Here is a 19,318-nt window from a genome sequence, read left to right as displayed (position 1 = left end):
CTCTATCATCGTTTACTTGATAATTAATTAAATATTAATATTTGCTGCGTAGCTCCATCTCCATGGCGTAATTCCAAAACTAGCTCCATACGACACAAGCATGGTGGAAGTGGGACTCTTATCCCACCAAATGAATGATGAGTCCTGTTTCTGTTCCTCATTCCTCCCAATTGGATAATGGATCCAACTCCAACCATCCAACAGCCCTTTCCTTTGTTTTGTTCAAGGGGAGGGGGAGCTATTATATACATATAATTAAATAACAAACTTGATTAACCATCCGGCCACATTGTCAAGATGATGTCATGGACCTTTCAAACGATGCATGCTACACCTTGTTGTATATATCGTTTAGCTAGGTACCTAATGTATATACATTAGATTATAGCCTGTTGATCAATCGAGATTCAACGAGTAGTAGTGGATCTCTTTCATTGCCAAAACATTATGGCTTGCTTTATCTGTTTCATTTTTCAACCATACACACTTGTTTTATATGGACATATCTATCAACTAATATCGATTTGAAGAGCATGGTCTAGTTGGGTTAACATCCCTTATTTAGAGATTTGTTTCCTTAATCCTATTGCAAAGATTGAAAGTTAATTTATCTTGGACGCGTAAATTTCACAAATCTAAATGTTGATAAGTGGAAGCATCTAGCATTTCATATGTAAGATCAATCCATTTCTAAGTATACAAGGTTATGGAATTGTAATTTTTTTTTTCTTTTCAAAGTAATGGAATTGTAATTTGTTCTTACTATTTATCATAAGTACAACTATGAACGTAGACGATTACAAGTAGATCAAATATCAACAATCCATTGAATCCAATATCCATACGAATTACGATCCAAGAGACCAAATATGGGAGAGCACTCCACATCCACTGGCACTTTGCAAACTTGGCAAAGTAACTGCACCGAGTTACACCATGCATTCAGAGTTAGCCAGACTCGATCGGCTCAATATCCATTCGGAAGATTCTTAAGAATATACCCTCCTCATTGTCCTCAGTGCCCTCCCTCATCATTACCATCCATCTTCCATCACGCTCGTTTGATTGGGCCCCATTATCCGTACCCTAATCCTGCAACTCCTTCTCCTCACTATATAATTCAGACAAACAGAAACCCTGCATGCTTTGCACTTTGCCGCAACACTTTATCATCTTTTCCCTCTCAAAACTCAAAAGCAAAAGCAATCCTTATCCCTCCCTCTTACTTTTTCACACTTTTGGTTTTCCGTTTCCAGAAATTATTCTGGTTACTTTTTCACACTCTCTAGAGTCTATCGGGAAAGTTCAGAATTGTAAAAATGAACCATTCTTCTCCTCCTTGTATACCAACAATCTCAATATCGGACCAGCAACACCTCCTTGAGAAACTTCAAGTCTTTAAGATCCAAGGCCGGGACAAACATGATCGAAAGGTTCTTCGCATCGTCGGAAAGTTCTTTCCAGGTAATTATTCTCTAGAATCCGTACCTTTTTATTTTAGCGCCCTCCTTAGTTATAGGCCGACGCTACCAAACTCAGACAAATATTTGTTACTTAATTAGGACTTTACTAATTGGGTACTCTGAATTTACTATGGTTATGTTAAATGTTCATGACCAGCTCGAAGCGTGAGCAACGAGGCTGTGAACAAGTACTTGGAGGAGAAAATATTCCCAAAGTTAGGTGACAAAGCCTTCTTCACGGTGGTGTACGTTCACACAGATGTGAATCGCGGCGATAACTTTCCCGGAATTTCAACCCTGAGATCCATCTACGAGGCAATTCCGACCGCCATCAAGGATCGCCTCCAAGCCGTTTACTTTCTTCACCCAGGATTGCAGGCCAAGCTCTTCCTTGCCACCTTTGGTCGTCTCCTTTTCACCGGAGGGTACGTTACGTACGTAAAACTAATTTAAAAACATCAATGCATATTTAATTAGGATGATAATTAATACGACAAATATTAATTAGCAATTTTATCAAACGTTGACCCACGGGCCACGGCGCATGTTAGTGAATGGTAGTGGTGATGCGTGGCTTGTGGTTTTTATTGGTGGAGCTGCAGGTTGTACAAGAAGCTAAAGTATGTGACAAGGCTGGAGTTTCTGTGGGTTCAGGTGCGGAGGAATGAGGTGGAAGTTCCGGATTTCGTGTGCGATTACGATGAGCAGCTGGAGTACCGTCCGATGATGGACTATGGATTAGAGAGTGATCACCCCAGAGTCTACGGGCCTTCCTCTTTGGCGTCTTCTACGACATCGTCCATGCTGGATTCGCCTGCTGTGTCCATGTACTCCATGCGTTGTATTGCCTAGCTAGGTTGCACCTATATTGGAGGATACCAGTTTGCTTTAGGTTGTTCACAGTAACTTCAAATTGTACAAAAAATTCAAGTTTGAAAAGAACCGGTTTGATTTCTGTTTCGTACTCAGTGCCTCAGTTAAAATGTCTGCGCTATACGCTGCATAATCGCATTAGACTCTCTACTCTAGAATCGGTTGCAGGAAACCCTTCTTCTCCGATGTGTTTTTGTTAGAAGTGTTTTTACTAAAAAATTGTACCAAGCCCTTCTTGACACAGGTGCGTATCCAGAAAACGATTCAATGAGCCAACCAAAGTCGTAAGTTTTTCAGTCAGACAAAATCAAAATCGCTTTTGCCCTCCCTATATATCTGTTTGGACCCAAATTTACATCATCGGCCCGTAAAATCAAGGCCGTTGAGTGAGCATAGCTTCTAATTGTCGGATAGAAAAGTGAAGATAATTTTGTTAATGTTAAAGGATAATATTATGATTTTTATCATAATAATTATGTTTGAATGTGAATTATCTTGGCTTCTTCTTAAACTAGATAAACGTGATGCAAATAATATCTCTAACCTACAATTCAAATTAATTAGAGATATTCGGCATACGACAATGCATCTAGACCTGGCATTTTGAACCCGACCCCTTAACCCGATCTGACTTGACCCGACCCGTTAATATTAGTATTTAGGTGGATGCTTAACGGGTCGGGTCGGATGGTTAACAGGTGAACCCGTTAAATAACGGGTCACTTTGGGTCAACCCGTTAGCACCCGTTAGTTGAGGATGTTTTAGTAATTTCAGTAAAGTCTTAACAACAAAAAATAAACTATGCAAAAAAAAATAATAATAATAATTGTTAACGGGTGACCCGTTAGCTTAACGGGTCAGATTCGGATGACCCGTTAAGCTTAACGGGTTGGGTTCGGATGATCTATTACCTTAACGGGTCGAATTGAATCCGACCCGTTTACAAGTCTAAATGCATCTACTACTGGATTAATTTCATGCAATTAATCTATGCATGAGATGAAGGTGAAATTGCGAGATAGTGATGTGATGTGCTTGGGATGATTATATAGGTAAACAAAGGAGTAGGCTTCAGCCGATGGACATGATGTGAAGGACAAATTAGCAGAAGATAATGGCGTGGTAGTTTTTTGACCATTCATCATGTGATAATGGGATAAAGCCATTATTATTTGGTCAGATGTGATGTATTTAAATATTAAAGACTTGTGGCGTAAGGAGACTCAGGGATTACTCCTTGGTAGTCGTGATACATCAGAAGACTAAGAGATTATTTTCTAGTAATCGTGACACATCACGAGATTCATAAATTTACGGCTTGGACTGTGACATCCCACATCGCCCAGGGGAGTGATCCTTAAATGTATATTCCCATCCCTACCTAGCACGAGGCTTTTTGGGAGCTCACTGGCTTCGGGTTCCGTAGGAACTCCGAAGTTGAGCGAGAAGGGGGCTAGAGCAATCCCATGATGGGTGACCCACTGGGAAGTTGCTCGTGAGTTCCCAAAAACAAAACCGTGAGGGAATGGTAAGCCCAAAGCGGACAATATCGTGCTACAGTGGTGGAGCGGGCCCGGGAACTGATCCGCCCCGGGCCGGGATGTGACAATTTGGTATCAGAGCCTAACCCTGGTCGCGTGTGTGCCGACGAGGACGTCGGGCCCCTAAGGGGGGTGGATTGTGACATCCCACATCGCCCAGGGGAGTGATCCTTAAATGTATATTCCCATCCCTACCTAGCACGAGGCCTTTTGGGAGCTCACTGGCTTCGGGTTCCGTAGGAACTCTGAAGTTAAGCGAGAAGAGGGCTAGAGCAATCCCATGATGGGTGACCCACTGGGAAGTTGCTCGTGAGTTCCCAAAAACAAAACCGTGAGGGAATGGTAAGCCCAAAGCGGACAATATCGTGCTACGATGGTGGAGCGAACCCGGGAAGTGATCCGTCCCGGGCCGGGATGTGACATGGACTATCAGCGAGAGTAGCGTTATAAATACAGAGGTAGTGGCAACAGAAAAAGGTCTCTCCAATTCAACACACAAACTGCCATGCGCAAACTTTCGCTCTACGCGAAACCTCTCAATAACCTTGAGATTTTTATTTTCTTTTTCTCGCCGACACATCTTCAGTTTGGATAAACAGCACTGTGAAGGCAACCGGCGATATCTTCAGTTTGGATAAATAGCACTAGAGCCGAAGAATCAGCCAATCAATGAGCACCTTTAGTTTGGATAAACAACATTGCTTCTCGATCGACTGATTACCTATTCAAGTCTCGGTCGACAAGGATTTTCGAGCCCTTGTTGGTAGAGGTCATCTCATCAGCATTTTCGACGAAGTGAGGTGTTACCAGGTTACTACATTCGACACATTGAAAGCCGAATCTGATATTGAACTTCGCAGAACTAGCAGCCTTGTCTTCAGGGTCTAGAACCCGAAGGCCAAGACGTGTTCCTTCCTCGGCCGCAGTCCCAAGATCAAGAAGTTAGCAGTGCGCTCAACGCAACATCAACACATTTTACTCCCCAACCGAGCTCGGCCAACGAGTTAGCACGCCCCGCACACAACTGAAGGACACAGTTAGCTTATTAATTACTCGACCTGCGAGCTTGGTAATTTTTAGGGTCAACAATATCACATAATATACAAAAAGGTTTTGTCTTGGTTAACTAACAAGCACTAAACTGGGACAAAGATACCGGCCCCAAAAGGCCACTTCTGATAGCTAAAGGACAAGATATGAAACCTGTCGTCCGGCCAAGCACGTGAAGTAAATAGGTAACGTGCAAATCACCATAGCTCTTTGGTGCTCAATTCCAATTATGAAATAATTTCAGCACAAACGGAGAATCCCTCTACCAATATTCCCAGTTCCCTACCAGAGGTCCAGAACTTTATTCTGCAAAACGAAAACTAATCACCACCATAATGTTTCATCTGTAATTGTACATCACAGTCGCTTTGAAACGAGCGAATCTGCCATGTAACTGGATCATATCCTCTTTTGTACTCAGAGATACACATCCGGTGACGTATCAGAGTTTAAATCATGTAAACATCACTAAAGTTACCAGGGAGTTGATACACAACGGTGGTATCTCCGTTATTAAACATTGACATATATCAGATTACTGCAGAGAGTCAACTGTTACATGGAATTCTAAGCACGGCTGTACACACATCATAAACAAATATATGAAACAGAAAATATATCATATACAAACCGTTGTTTAACATTATGATTAACACCTGATAACTGCGATTACTTACCATTCAATTGAAATGATGATCCTGCCTTCACTGCATCAGCATGGATTTGGAGTTACCCAAAGAGGTAGAGAGCCGGCAGGCCAATGCACCTCATAATTCGAATTCCTTGGATAAGGGGGCAACTCTTGAATTGTTCCATCCCATAATTTGAAAATGCCCGAATCATATCCCTCAACTCCGCTCTCATTGTTTGATTCCGAATAATCGTCTGTGAAATAAACGTAATTTCCAAGACTTCCCGGAAAATCAGACGCCGACAATGAAAACGATGAGTTTTCGCCAATAAACACCATCTTATCACCCAAGTTCTCAACCTTGTCCCACCTCTCCCCCGCCCAATTCATCCTAAAATCGTCAAATTTTGCTGTCCTGTAATTTACATTTATACTGTCCACCAGAAAACCGTAATCAATCTCCAAATACCGACTCACCAATAACAAATCATCCCCTGAACTCACCAAATATCGCATGTCGGCCTCCTCTAGTCTCGGCGTTCGGATAATCCCAACCCTAGACAGAGACGGACCATTAGAGCATTCCCACCGTTGGGTTTTGCTCGGGGGACATGCTCCAAAACAAGGGCCCGAGGGCCGGTGGCGTCGCTCCAGCGTGGGCTAGCCCGATGGAAGGGGGAGGCCCGAGCTCCGGGCCCGTGAGGGATTGCCAGCCCGAGAGCCCGAGGTGGGCGTGACGTCAGGCTGACGCCAGGGTGGCGTCAGCGCAATATTTTATTTTTTTTGTGTAAGTGGCGTGCACCCCACCCGCGCGTGGGGGCGCGTCGCCGACACAAAAATCAGAAGAAAAAAAAAAGAATCTGTCAGTTACCGTTGGGAAGCCACGTGGTTTCCCACGGTGCGTTAGATCTTAACGGTCACTTAATGTGGACCGTTCGATCTCAACGGTAAAAGAAAATTTAAGTCAGATTTAATATCCACCGTTCGATTTGAGATCAACGGTGGATATTAAAATGCTTTATAAATTAAAAAATAAAAGAAAAAATAGTTTTAAAAATCTGAAAAGTTACCGTTATGACACGTGGCACAATCTGGAGTGTTGGAATTCAAATTTTTTTATATCCAACGGCAGAGATTAATTAATTGAATAAAAATTTAAAATAAATTCAAAAAAATTCAAAAAAATATCTGAAAAATCTGAAAAAAATTGTAAAAAAAATTGTTTTTACTTTTCTATAAATACATTCTCATTATCATCTACCTTACACAACAATTTCATATTTTCTCAACTACTTTCAATCACATTCCTTTCTTTGTCCCAAAGTTTGAATCCATTTTTTTTCAACAAAATGACCACGGGCATTGTGCATGTTTGGCATTTGAAATGCAGTATATCGTTGAATGAGCCTTTCATTGTAACGTCCATCCCTTTGTAATGGCTCATGTTGCACGGGCTCATCGGTGGCGTCATGAGCACAATATATACGTGTTCTTGAATTGTTCATCGGGTCTGGCTCATATTCATCAACAACTTCATAATTGTACTCATCTTCCACAATCATGTTGTGAAGAATGATGCACGTCATCATGATGGATCGAAGCGACTCTACATCAAACAATCTGGCAGCACCCCTGACGATCGCCCAGCGAGCTTGGAGGATACCGAAACAACGCTCCACATCCTTCCTGCACCCCTCTTGACAGCTTGCAAAGTGTTTTTCCTTTGCACTCCGCGGACGTGGCACTGTTTTGACAAATGTTGACCATCGCGGGTAAATGCCGTCAGCTAGGTAGTATGGCCCGTCGTACATACGTCCGTTGACCTCATACGTAACTTTTGGTGCCTTTCCTTGCAGGACATCGTTGAACACTGGGGATTGGGCAAGGACGTTGATGTCATTTTGAGCTCCCGGGATCCCGAAAAAGGCGTGCCAAATCCATGTATCAAAAGATGCCACCGCCTCCAGAATGATACTTTTTGCTCATTTTCTGTCCCCGTAAGCGCCTTGCCATGCACTTGGGCAGTTTTTCCACGTCCAGTGCATACAATCAATGCTTCCAATCATCCCAGGAAAGCCACGCATCTCCGCCTTCTTCAACAGCCGCTCCAAGTCCATGTGTGTAGGTTTGGGGAGGTACTCAGCGGTGTAGATAGATTCGATTGCTCCGCAAAACCTCATCAGGGACTCAAGAATGGTTGATTTCCCCATCCTCGTTATCTCATCCACTTGGTCTGCAGATGCTCCATATGCAAGCATCCGCAACGCAGCAGTAATTTTTTGCTCAGGCAGTAGACCCATAGCACCAAAAGCATCTTTTTTTTGCACAAAATAAGAATCATGGTTGCAAACAGCAATCATGATTTTGTTGAACAAATGTCGTTCCATTCTAAAACGACGTCTAAAGTACGTATCAGGGAATGCACTATTAGGAACAAAATAATCATCCAAGAGTTTCATACCTCGTCGTTGCCTGCTTCTATCAAGGTTTCCAGAACGGTTGTGCCTGCATATCTGAGCCGCAGCTTGGATGACTCGACGGGAATGTGAGGCTCTGCCCTTTCTTACTTCGTCATCTCTCATTAGACGCTCCTCATCCTCTTCCCTCTCATTTCTTACCCCCTGGTGATTGAACATTGCTTCTGATTCGTTAAACAATTCTTCCTCTTCCTGATTGAATTCCCACATCATCCTTAAGGAAGAAGAAGAAGACATTGAAAGAAAGAAACAAAACCAAGGAATAATGATACAGATTTTTGTGAATAAGGAAGCAGAAACTATGAATAATGATAGAGATCTTGAGAATTTTGGTGTGAGATTTGTGAGGATGGATGGTGGATTATATAGAGGATTCAGAAAGGATTAGGTTGTGCATAATGCCACGTGGCATGCCGTTATTCGTTACAAATCTGATGGAAATCTATCCTCAAAGATTGTGAACAGATTATGACACGTGGCATGTCGTCATTCGTTAAAAATCTGATGGAAATCTATCCTCAAAGATTGTGAACAGATTATGACACATGGCGCGACGTGATTGATTAATAATCTTATCAGAAATCCATCATCAATAATTATTTTGTATTATTTAATAATACTTCGGATAATGACACGTGGCGCAACGAGAACGATTAAAAATCTTATCCGATATTACAATTAAAATTATTTTGTATTATTTTATAAATAAATAAAATACTAATATTTTATTGCCTATTGCCAGGGCTATTGAAGTGTAACGGTGGAGATGCAAATTCTATTGCCAGGGCTATTTACTGTTCATTAAGGGCAGTTACTGTTCATTAGGTGGATTGAATAGTGCATTGCCAGGGGGAGGGCTCCAACGCTGGAGTTGCTCTTAACATCGCACACTACCACGGTTCCCTTCTTGTCGACGGCGTAAAACAAGCCGTTGACAGATATGACATCCTCGGAATACGACCGTGCGCCGTCGATCAAAGTCCAAGACAGGTCTCCTTCCCTGCAAAACACCAAGTCACCGGTTTGATTGACAATCGCTACGGCTGTGGAAGTGAAACCGTTGGCTTCCAGAGAACTAGATGAAAGGACGACCTTTTTCAGAAACGAATCGCGCATTTGCGTCAGGCTGCACGTATAGACGTCACCAGACGGAGATCGGAGCGCGTATTCTCGGCCAACTTCGGAGTAATCAAATCGAACAACGTTGGGGAAGGTGGAGAGCGGAGGGAGGTGGCGCTTGGCGCGCGTGAGGGGGTTAACAAGGAGGACGGAAGGTGTTTCGTCGAGGATGACGAGCCATCCGTGGGAGGAGCCGCAGCGGCGCTTGCGGTGAGAAGCTTCTGGAAGGTGGAGGAAGTGGACTCTGCTGTTGGAGAGGTTGAAGAAGGCGCGGTGGGATTGGTTGGGCTGGGATTGGGGGAGCATCAGCCAGGGGAGCTGGGGAGGGATGTGGTGCGGGGTTTTGGGGACGGAGGCTCGCCAGCTGTGACACACAACTCGGAATCAGAGGTAGTCGGCGTAGATTGTGAGCTTTTTGGAGATTGATTCGGCGAGTTCTGGTGGTAGTTGGGTCCAATCCACCCCTATTTTCGCGGGTAGACACGAAGGACCCCACCAATCCACCCCCTGTTCTTCCAACTTTAACAATTATTTATTTATTCACGAGAATCACGACACCTGAGTTGACATTGGACCATTGGGAAAGTCGCTCGATTTGGAATTCGGAAATGAAACTGGGCCGTTAAACCAAGGCCCATAATGTAACTCTTCTCAATCAATTCTCTGTGAACTTGTGTTCTGTCAAAGTTAACGGACATCTGTGTACAGTGACTCAGTGAGTTTCCCCATTTACTCTTCTAAAAAGGCTCACGTACGGTTCACGTGCTTCGTTTTGATGAAAACTTTCACGTGAAAGACCAACGTCCCTTATTTTGCCAAATTCAAATATTGATGTTAACGGAATGTAAGTTCAGAAGCCAAAGATACAACTTGGCCGTAGTTTAAGGGTCAATGTCCCAATTTTCTCCTAAAAAATATATGCACGTCCATCGGCTATGGATACGACGAACCACGGGAAAAAAAAAATTAGGAGAGAAAGGAACCTGCGAGACAAATCAACTTTCATAAAACCCTTCTGTAATCATAAATTTCTCTCTAAGAAGAATTACACAGCAAGTAACCTAAATCATGAATGAAACTGGCCCACATCTTTTGTTTTCCCTAAAAGACATAAGAGCTAGATGCTGTATTCATTGAAGAAATAAAAGGCATACATTGCAGAAATCGGATTCCCTGTGGAAAAAAAACTTACTCGGCAACGACATTACCCGTATCAGCACTTATTCCGCTGCTGGTATTTCCATTGTTCTCAGCAGGACCTAAATCCGGATAGTTACGGTGGTTGAGGGAGTGCAACCAGAGACCCACAACACCTTCTTTATGCTCAGTGGATGCTATGTGAGTGTATATATGCTTCATCTTGAAGTCTTCTGCCTCTTGTTCATAGCCTTTCATCGACAGCTCTTCATGACTGTCTCCCCATTTCTGGTTATACGACGAAAAGAAGCACTCATCCAAGTACAATCCCACCTCAGGAGCTGTCGGCACATTGATGTTAACATCCCTGAATTTTTGTGCGTTAAACATACATGCTTTCTCAAAGTCAAAAAAACAAAAAGCATACACAAACATACTATGATCATCCAAATACTTACTTTTGCAGTGCTCTTTCGAGCAATGACTCTGGAGCACATCCCCTGAAGATTGCCACCGCAAGCCCGATCATCTTCCTAATCTGATGAAGCATGAAGCTCTGCCCTACAACTTCACACTTAACGAATTCCATAGCCTCAACTGTAACCGTGGTGTTTGCATTGAACGAAATGATGTAGCGCTGAGCAGCGGGGTCTACAGCTTTAGTTCTGGTGGTGAAGTTGTGGAAGTTATGAGTCCCCTCATAACTATTCAAAATTTTGTTGAACCTTTCCCTCTCCTTCTCACCATAACAAAACCCATTTCCTTTTCCACTTCCTTCCTCTGTCTTCTCTTCTTCATTAGCCTTCTCTTCACCAAAACTAAAATTCGTATCATTCAGTGACTCGGAATTCAAATCAGCAGCCTCTGCCTCATTGGGGACCACTCGATTATTCTCAACCTCAATTTCAGCAACCTCATTCTTATTAATACTAATGCTAATTTCAGCTTTGAGTTCAGAATTCGAATTATCAACCCCAGCATTCTGCGTAAGAACACTAAGGCTAACTTCATTTCTGGGCTGAGAAATCAAATTATCACCGCCAGCATTTCCGGGAAGAACCCTAAATTTTTCACCAATTTCAGATTCAACCATAGACTCATTGGTGTTCGACGAAATGCTTACCTCAAAATTCGTACCTCTCAATTCATACGTGCGCTTACCCATCAAGCCCCCGACTTTACGCCCTCTCTCGGAGCACTCCAAGCACTTAACAAACTCCTGATCAGACCCAAGACTAGCCAACACGCTCCCTCTATCGCGATGAGCAGAAGGATCAAGGGCAAATACGGGAATCAGATACACATACCTTCTCCGATCACAGAACTTCTTCGCGTTAAACGACGCCGTGACGCGTTTGTAGCCGAAAATCCGAATCTGAGGAGAAAGGTTCGAATTTAGGCGGTCGATGAATCCCGGCGGATCGACATAGAAGCGGCCCGAGACAACCTGGCCGACGGCGCTGACCCCCTTATCGGTGCGGGCGGAGCGGGCCCAATCGTAGCGCTTAGGGCTATTGCGGTCCTGCTCGGGGACGGCGTTGGAAAGGTAGAGAGCTTCTTCGAGGTCCCCCTCGATGGTTTTGGCGCCTGGATTCTTTTGCATTCCTTGGTATCCGACGCCTAAATAAGCAAAGAAAATTGAAACCTTTCGGCGCTTGTACCGTGGCGTTTTAGCGGCGTTGGTGGTGGCGGCGGTAGCTTCTTCGTCGTCGCTGGTGGTGGTGGTGGACATTTTGAGCTTCTTGGGGTCTGGCTCTTGTGACTGCGGCGACGGCGGTGACCTAGTGGGTTTCGTATCTGGATTGTCAGTGATGTGAGTGGGGCTTGTTAACGTTGGTGGAGGACACTCCATCTGAATTAACAGGAAGTAGACATTTTGCAAACTTGCAGTTGTCCCTGTACCCCGATAAAACCCTAGAAGGAGACCATGTTTTGCTTGCTATTTTGTTTCGGCTTAATTACTGGTGTGCCCCTGAAAGTGGCCTTGAATTTGCTGTGCGAATCATGCGACCGAACTTGGGGAGTTCGAAGTCAGTCTCGCAGGCCCAAGCGCATTAGTGGGTCCTTCTGTTTCGGTTGGGCCGATAGATAGGCCTAGATTGGAAAGGGCAATGCGAAGGCCCAAGGCCTTCTATAGTCTATAGTGAAATGCCACGTTTCAATGTATCCGTACCTCGTTTCTACGGTTCATGTTGCAGCACGAAAGCCTCCTTTTGGAGTATGAACATTCCCTCCAATCCTCGTCTCACCTTTCCCCTTTCCCCTTCCCCACCAAATGGGAAGACAAACATCCGATCACCTCAACCCATTCCCAACGCACCTTCCCTTCCCTCCATCGCGTTTCGCAATCGAATCCTTTTTCTTCCTTTTACAGCACAGCTTTCAATATTCTCTTTTCACCTTTTCAACATGTGTCGTTCGTCGGCGTGATTCGAATTCGGTGGTCTCCCTCCAATTTTCAGCTTTTTGTTTGTGCTATTTATGTTGCCCAACGGCGCAACCACAAACCCACAACCGCAATCGCAGCCAGCCGTAGAGCCTTCGGTACGTCTCTATTTTCTCCCCTTTGAAATTCGTTATTAAGAATTTAAGAATGCGTAAAAGGTCCGAAGCCCTGCATTTTTTCACATTTCAAGCTCATGGAATCATCTTGTAGTTGTAGATTTGCAGTTGAGCAAGTTAAATATACTTGTGCTTACATTCGTGTTTAGTTTTATTAATTTTAACCTGTATGACTTTGTTCTCGCGAAATATCCTCTATTTTTTGTGCTAGTCAATTGGGATTTTATAGCTTTATGGTCATCTGGCCAATGTTTTGGTGCACTCATGTTGTTCATCCATGTAGGATAACTGTTGGTGCCTTATTTGCAATCTGGTGCCGAGTTGGGAAATTACATCGTGAGTCGAATGGATTACCTACGCAGCAATGTATGCACGCCTTCTCAATCTCTCTCACTCATTCGCGCACGCGCGCACACACACACACAAGAGTAGAGGACTTCTTTTCTCTAATTTTCTATTTTGATAAAATGCAGGATTCACGAGAAAATGCGCAGCAGACTGATATTGGTATGCTTTTGCCTTTGCCCGGCGATTCTTTCCATTAATTCTCTGTGATTAAAGGGGATAAGGGATTCAAATAGGCCGTATGAAAAGGCAGATCTTACTTTCTCTTGTGAATTTGGAAATTTCAATCACCAACATTAAGAATTATAACTGCACATGTTGAATAGGCATAGATTAGGCTCTCTAGTTATCTTGTGTTCATATAAATGTGGTACTTTTCTGACATTAGAATGCTTGGTTCATGGAGGACATTTTACGTATCTTCCTTTTCTTGACACTAAAGTACGCTTTCGGATTCATTTGCAGGTGCAGCAGTGCGCAATGGAAGAGAAATCCTTTTTCAGGTAAATTTGACAGTTTCCATATAATACTAAGATATGTTCAACAACTTGTTGGAGCCATTTTATACATAAAATATATAGTTGAAGTGATTAAACTGCGGTGTTCTGTATTGTTGGATAAGTAAAATGGTCGCAGCTGTATGTTTCAAACTTTTTTTTTTTTAACTTAATACTGTAATGATGGTAAATTGTTTTGGTTGCGTTAAAGCTATTATAGCTCTCAGCTTAATCAAGAATATGGTTTGACTGAAATCTATCTACAGGCCTTCAATTGGGAGTCTCATAAACATGATTGGTGGAGAAATTTAGAAACAAAAGTTCCGGATATAGGAAGTTCTGGTTTTACGTCAGCATGGTTGCCACCAGCAACTCAATCCTTTGCACCAGAAGGTTGGATGCACAAATTTTCTAGGCTGGTTTCATATTCTCTCTGCATATAGATGATTAGACCATCAAGTTTGTTTTCTTTTTCTCTTATTGTAGGTTACCTTCCGCAGGACATATATTCCCTCAATTCTAAATATGGATCTGAGAACTTATTAAAATCTTTACTTCAAAAAATGAAGCAACATAAAGTTAGAGCAATGGCTGACATAGTTATCAATCATCGTGTTGGGACTACCCGAGGGCATGGTGGAATGTACAACCGCTATGATGGAATTTCATTGTCATGGGATGAACATGCTGTCACATCTTGTACCGGTGGACTGGTAATGAAATCTGTCACTGCTTGAATGACTCTGCATGATTCATGATGCAATGTCTGTTAAGCTCATTGTATTTCTCTGTATTTTATATATCAGGGTAATCAAAGCACTGGTGACAATTTCCATGGGGTTCCGAATATTGATCATAGCCAACTTTTTGTTCGAAAAGATATTACAGGATGGCTGCAGTGGCTACGTAATAATGTTGGTTTTCAGGATTTCCGATTTGATTTTGCAAGGGGGTAAGACATATACATGCATGAAATTGAGTTTCGTTTCGTTTTTAACTGGGTTTATTCACTGCTTACTTTTTTTTCCTTGTCTTTGATTTAATTGGCCATTACATGTTTTCAATGTTACAATAGTTATTCAGCAAAATATGTGAAAGAATACATTGAAGGAGCAAAACCCATTTTTTCTGTTGGGGAGTATTGGGATTCTTGCAACTACAACGATCATGGCCTGGATTACAACCAAGGTATTGGATTATATGGTTTTGAGATGTGCAGGGTATTGGTCTTTAAGAACCTAATAAGGTTGACACTGCATATTACCGTATAAAGGGTAGCTTATCCTTGTTGATAGCATTCCTTTTTGCCCTTCCATTTGACCTGTATTGTAATTTGCTGTCGTAAATGGGTTCAGGGATCAAATCTCTTTCTACTGAGGATTTAGCATTGAGCTGACTGTTTGATCTTTATCATGATTGGTAATGTTACGCAGATAGCCACAGACAGCGGATAGTAAATTGGATTAATGGCACTGGACAGCTATCAACTGCGTTTGACTTCACAACCAAGGGAATTCTTCAGGTATCTTCCATTTGCAAACAGACTGGCATATCCAACCGCAGCCCATCCCTTAACACACACATACATAACAGTTTGTTAAGAATGGACGTCTGCAATCACGAATTAGGAGTCCTGGTGAACCTTTTATATATAAGAAAACATGTACTGGTGAACCTTTTTATTATATATCAGAAAAGAAAACATGTAGCAATCTTCATCAAAATCTCTCTTCACCTATGATTCTATGAATACTAGTACCCCTTCCAAGTATGTTCAGTCTGCTGTATCCGTAGTACTGGCTACCTTTTTTCTAGATTGTAATAACGTCCATACTCATCAAAATATCTCTTCATCAAAGAATACCATTTCCCTTTCCTTTTTCTTCCGGTTGCCACCACCCCTTCCTATTTGCTTGTTTGGTGTTTGGACATTTATCCATGCATTCATTGCAGGAAGCTGTTAAAGGGCAATTGTGGCGCCTGCGTGACCCCCAAGGGAAGCCACCAGGTTTAATTGGATGGTGGCCTTCAAGAGCTGTCACATTCCTAGATAACCATGATACAGGCTCAACGCAGGTACGATTGCTATTCTGTTCTGCTGAAGTAAATATCATTGAGAAGTGAGAACTTAGACTTACAATCTTTTGGGCTGAACAAGTCAAGTTTGGGCCTAATCAACCCTGATTAATACTCTCTGCATACAACTACATTTTCACTGCATACAAAAGTATCTTGTTTATGTTACTGTAGTACCTATCTTTTCAGAAAGTGACCCTTTGGCTCCATAGTGAAAGTAGGAAATCCACTCACATTATAATCATTTTATCTTGCAGGCTCATTGGCCCTTCCCTTCAAATCATATTATGGAGGTACGAAAACTTGTTTATTAAGTTCAAATGCTTTGCATTTAGATGGGAAATCCAGATGCATGGTAGTGATGTCATAGTATTCTTGTCATTGTTGTTATTGCTGGCAGCTGCTATATTCTAATTAATATGGGAATAATTCTTTAAACCTACCTAAAAATTGGAGTGCAAGTTCGCTAACTTCCAAGTCCATGCTTTCCGCAGGGTTACGCATACATACTCATGCACCCAGGAATACCAACAGTTTTCTACGATCATTTCTATGATTGGGGTGACTCCATTCATGATCAGATTGTGAAACTGGTATGCAGTATACGGCCATAGGCAGTTCCCTGTTCGGACTTGATGCCTTTTGAACACACGTTTCTCATTTGTTAGCATTGGCACTTGTCTGCAGATTGACATCAGGAAGCGTCAAGACATTCACAGCCGATCATCTATTACGATCCTGGAGGCCCAGCCGAACCTCTACTCTGCTATAATAGGGGAGAAAGTGTGCATGAAAATTGGGGATAGTTCATGGTGCCCGGCCAGTAGGGAGTGGACACTGGCAGCCAGCGGCCACAGATATGCTGTTTGGAACAAGTAACTTAGAAAGATTAATTATAGATGTAGGATGTAGCTTCTACTTATAAGACGAAACACTATTTATTCTACGCACTGGGAACTGACTGGCGGCTCAATGCTTCCCATGGTTGCTAATACGTGTTTACACCAAATAGCCCTATATACTTAGATAAAGGAGGATGTACATGAAACGAAGACGCTGAAAGGAAGAGCTGAGACCTTGTTGTATCGTTAGGCCGTAGCTAGTGCCCCAAAATAAAGCACTGTGTTATTGAGTATTGTCATATTGAGCGGTCCTCTATGCAAAGTTTGTGTGTTGCGACCATATCTCCAATAGCGATGCGCATCAAACAAAAATGATAAGAGTAAAACAGTAACTTGAAGCACGTCCAGTTGACTAAAGTGCGACTGATTATCATAAAGGCGAGAAAAAGGTGTGTTGTGTTCCAGGTGACTTGTATTATCACCTCTGAATAGCACGACCCATAAAAGCAATCATCCAATTTTATAGTAAAAAGAAGAGAAAGTTAACTTGGTCCCGTGAGAGAATATATGATGCCAACCCCACCCCCATATGGACACAAATATGTGATGCAATCATACAATTCTTTGGTAAAAAGAGCACAATTCTTTTAGTAAAAAGAGTACCACCAAATATAATAATATTAGTAGTGTCAATGTGCAACACCGATATCACCATTATAATTCACAATGACAAATACTAGATGCACATGATAATAATATAGGAAAACTAATGGAAAAAATGTTTGAAAACTTTGAGTTTTAACGAAAATGACAAAATAAAGGCTAAAGTGAATAGTACTATGATTGACTTTTTAGTGTAAAAATATGGTTTTTCGTTAAAATAAAAAGTACCGAGAACTTTTCATTAAAGTTCTCTAATAATATTGGCATATCATATGACGTGACAAGTGATGTGTACTTGTCACGTAAATTAATGAATTTATCTTATTGAATGTTGTTTGTATAAGTCACTTGACACATGAAGTGATATACTAGTATAGTCTCTCTTTGGTTAAATTAATTGGGTTACCTACTTGATTTTACTTATTTTCATTTTTATTTTGTATTTAGACAACTATATAGTTATTTTTTAGAACAACGACCCTTGAACGGTGATCTAATATATGGACCCGGTTTCTCTACCCTCCTAGTTCTCATACATTATCATCCCCTCCTATTTTGTGCGGTTACGGTTAAGCTACGTCAACATTTTATATTAATTTTTTTATAAAGATAATAAGACAAAAAACAATAGTGATATAAAATATTGACGTGACTTAACCATAACTATGTAAATATGAGGGAATGGAAGTATATAGAAACTGGAAGGGCAGAGAAGTCAGATCCCTAATATATAACCATTGAGTGCACTTGTTTTGCGCATTTTATTGTACAAGACTGATATATGTAAATCTATCACTTTTTTTGGATTACAATTACTGACTTGTTTGTATTTAATGGGTTTACAGAGATGTGGGAAATCATCATGTCTAAACTAAAGATAGATTTCAACATCATTTGTCTCTGTGGGCAGTACTTATATAGGTTCATGAGGAGTTTTAATCTATTAATTAAAAACCTTTCTTCTTTTCAAAACTTTATTGTAAACTATGGCAATAGTGATGGTGGCGGTTCTCGTTCCAATGCTTTTCCTTGAACAGATGAAGGGATTAAACGTGCTTTCATCAATCATGAAGACGAAGAATAATATCTTATGTGAGTGAAGTGAAAGTGAAACTGCAGATTTCCTTTTCATCACTTGCAGCCTTGCAGAACATGGTAATTTTCCTTATTTTTTTCACATTGTCTTCTACCACAGTTGCCCTGGGATTTAGGTCAACGGAAGAAAGATTACTCTTTGAATAAAAACAAGGAATATTGACTGAGCTCGTGATGTAACCCGCATGTGAGTGGCAAGCAGGTAAGGCGTTGAGGGGCATATAGCCAACAAAGGATTGTGACCACCGGCCCACCACAGCGGAAAGCGATCCCGCTCCACTCCAGAAAACACTAATTATTCTATTTTGCATGGCGTTTATTCAAAATTAATTAGGCATGTAGGAGGCTCGCATTAATCATTTCTTCTCCTTTTCCGTTTTTGCCTTCAACCAGTTGAACCATTTGTTTATAATGACGTTATAGAGACGCTCCAAAAGAAGTCGAAGAAATGCAAGTGGTGATAAATATCACCCATCACCCAAGTTGTATGGTAATTAACCGTCAATCACGAACGAGCCAAAAGAGGGGTGTGTGGGGTGATGTTTCTTCTCTGCGTTGCTATGTAGGTATTATGGCAATAGGTACAGGCCGTGGGGGAGAAGAGTGGAAGATATCAGACGGTAGAAACGCATTCTCCTTCTCGACTTGAGTAGGTGGTAGGGCTGCAATGGCCTCATCAGTCGTGACATTAAAAGACGTTGGTCCACCAGAAAACCATAATTAAAACACAAATCACTGACACTAAACACAACTGTGGCAGGCATGCATGCATGCCATGATCACTAATATACCCCTTTGTATTGGTATTGATTTAATCTTGTAATCAGCATCATTACACATCAGAAAAGGAAAGAAAAGAAACAGGAATCACTGCTAATAAAGATAACATTAATGTCAAAGACAACAACACTTGAAAAGCCTTAGCCATCACTTTTGGTCTGACAGC

General features: G+C 41.8%; 3 protein-coding genes and 2 pseudogenes across 4 annotated transcripts; 2 read left to right on the top strand and 3 right to left on the bottom strand.

The window, feature by feature from the left end:
- Window positions 1–1,207: 1,207 nt before the first annotated feature.
- LOC137726933 (uncharacterized) lies at window positions 1,208–2,427 on the top strand. Its single transcript, XM_068465889.1, has 3 exons — window positions 1,208–1,464; window positions 1,621–1,888; window positions 2,066–2,427. The coding sequence occupies exons 1-3, from the start codon at window positions 1,320–1,322 to the stop codon at window positions 2,313–2,315; spliced, it is 663 nt and encodes a 220-aa protein (XP_068321990.1). The 5' UTR covers window positions 1,208–1,319; the 3' UTR covers window positions 2,316–2,427.
- Window positions 2,428–5,413: 2,986 nt separating this feature from the next.
- Window positions 5,414–9,884, bottom strand: LOC137741995 (F-box protein SKIP23-like; annotated as a pseudogene).
- LOC137732164 (protein ALP1-like) lies at window positions 6,299–7,958 on the bottom strand (annotated as a pseudogene).
- Window positions 9,885–10,153: 269 nt separating the features above from the next.
- On the bottom strand, window positions 10,154–12,246 carry LOC137748162 (uncharacterized). The gene is made up of 2 exons (XM_068488262.1): window positions 10,751–12,246; window positions 10,154–10,659 (listed from the first exon to the last, which is right to left on the bottom strand). Exons 1-2 carry the CDS (start codon window positions 12,142–12,144, stop codon window positions 10,344–10,346), a joined length of 1,710 nt encoding a protein of 569 aa, XP_068344363.1. The 5' UTR covers window positions 12,145–12,246; the 3' UTR covers window positions 10,154–10,343.
- Window positions 12,247–12,524: 278 nt separating this feature from the next.
- Window positions 12,525–16,932, top strand: LOC137747967 (probable alpha-amylase 2). 2 transcript variants are annotated; one of them, XM_068488093.1, is made up of 13 exons: window positions 12,525–12,836; window positions 13,138–13,220; window positions 13,328–13,361; window positions 13,671–13,702; window positions 13,963–14,089; window positions 14,183–14,409; window positions 14,503–14,648; window positions 14,772–14,884; window positions 15,130–15,218; window positions 15,650–15,772; window positions 16,030–16,065; window positions 16,267–16,365; window positions 16,460–16,932. In XM_068488093.1, the coding sequence occupies exons 2-13, from the start codon at window positions 13,200–13,202 to the stop codon at window positions 16,649–16,651; spliced, it is 1,239 nt and encodes a 412-aa protein (XP_068344194.1). In that variant the 5' UTR covers window positions 12,525–12,836; window positions 13,138–13,199; the 3' UTR covers window positions 16,652–16,932. The 2 variants fall into 2 exon arrangements, with proteins under 2 accessions (XP_068344194.1, XP_068344189.1); XM_068488088.1 differs by having other exon boundaries at window positions 13,665–13,702.
- The last annotated feature ends 2,386 nt before the right edge of the window (window positions 16,933–19,318 follow it).

This window comes from Pyrus communis, chromosome 1 (genome assembly GCF_963583255.1).
Source record: "Pyrus communis chromosome 1, drPyrComm1.1, whole genome shotgun sequence".
Lineage (NCBI taxonomy): Eukaryota > Viridiplantae > Streptophyta > Magnoliopsida > Rosales > Rosaceae > Pyrus > Pyrus communis.
This window is presented reverse-complemented; position numbering and strand designations above follow the sequence as displayed.

Bases quoted from the DNA above. Each gene is read 5' to 3' on its own strand.
- LOC137726933 (XM_068465889.1), top strand. From the start codon at position 1,320: ATGAACCATTCTTCTCCTCCTTGTATACCAACAATCTCAATATCGGAC. The intron at 1,465-1,620 runs GTAATTATTCTC...GTTCATGACCAG, and splicing joins CGTCGGAAAGTTCTTTCCAG to CTCGAAGCGTGAGCAACGAG. The intron at 1,889-2,065 runs GTACGTTACGTA...GTGGAGCTGCAG, and splicing joins CGTCTCCTTTTCACCGGAGG to GTTGTACAAGAAGCTAAAGT.
- LOC137748162 (XM_068488262.1), bottom strand. From the start codon at position 12,144: ATGGAGTGTCCTCCACCAACGTTAACAAGCCCCACTCACATCACTGAC. The intron at 10,660-10,750 runs GTAAGTATTTGG...ACAAAAATTCAG, and splicing joins CTCGAAAGAGCACTGCAAAA to GGATGTTAACATCAATGTGC.
- LOC137747967 (XM_068488088.1), top strand. From the start codon at position 13,200: ATGGATTACCTACGCAGCAAT. The intron at 13,703-13,962 runs GTAAATTTGACA...ATCTATCTACAG, and splicing joins GAAGAGAAATCCTTTTTCAG to GCCTTCAATTGGGAGTCTCA. The intron at 15,773-16,029 runs GTACGATTGCTA...TTTATCTTGCAG, and splicing joins ATGATACAGGCTCAACGCAG to GCTCATTGGCCCTTCCCTTC.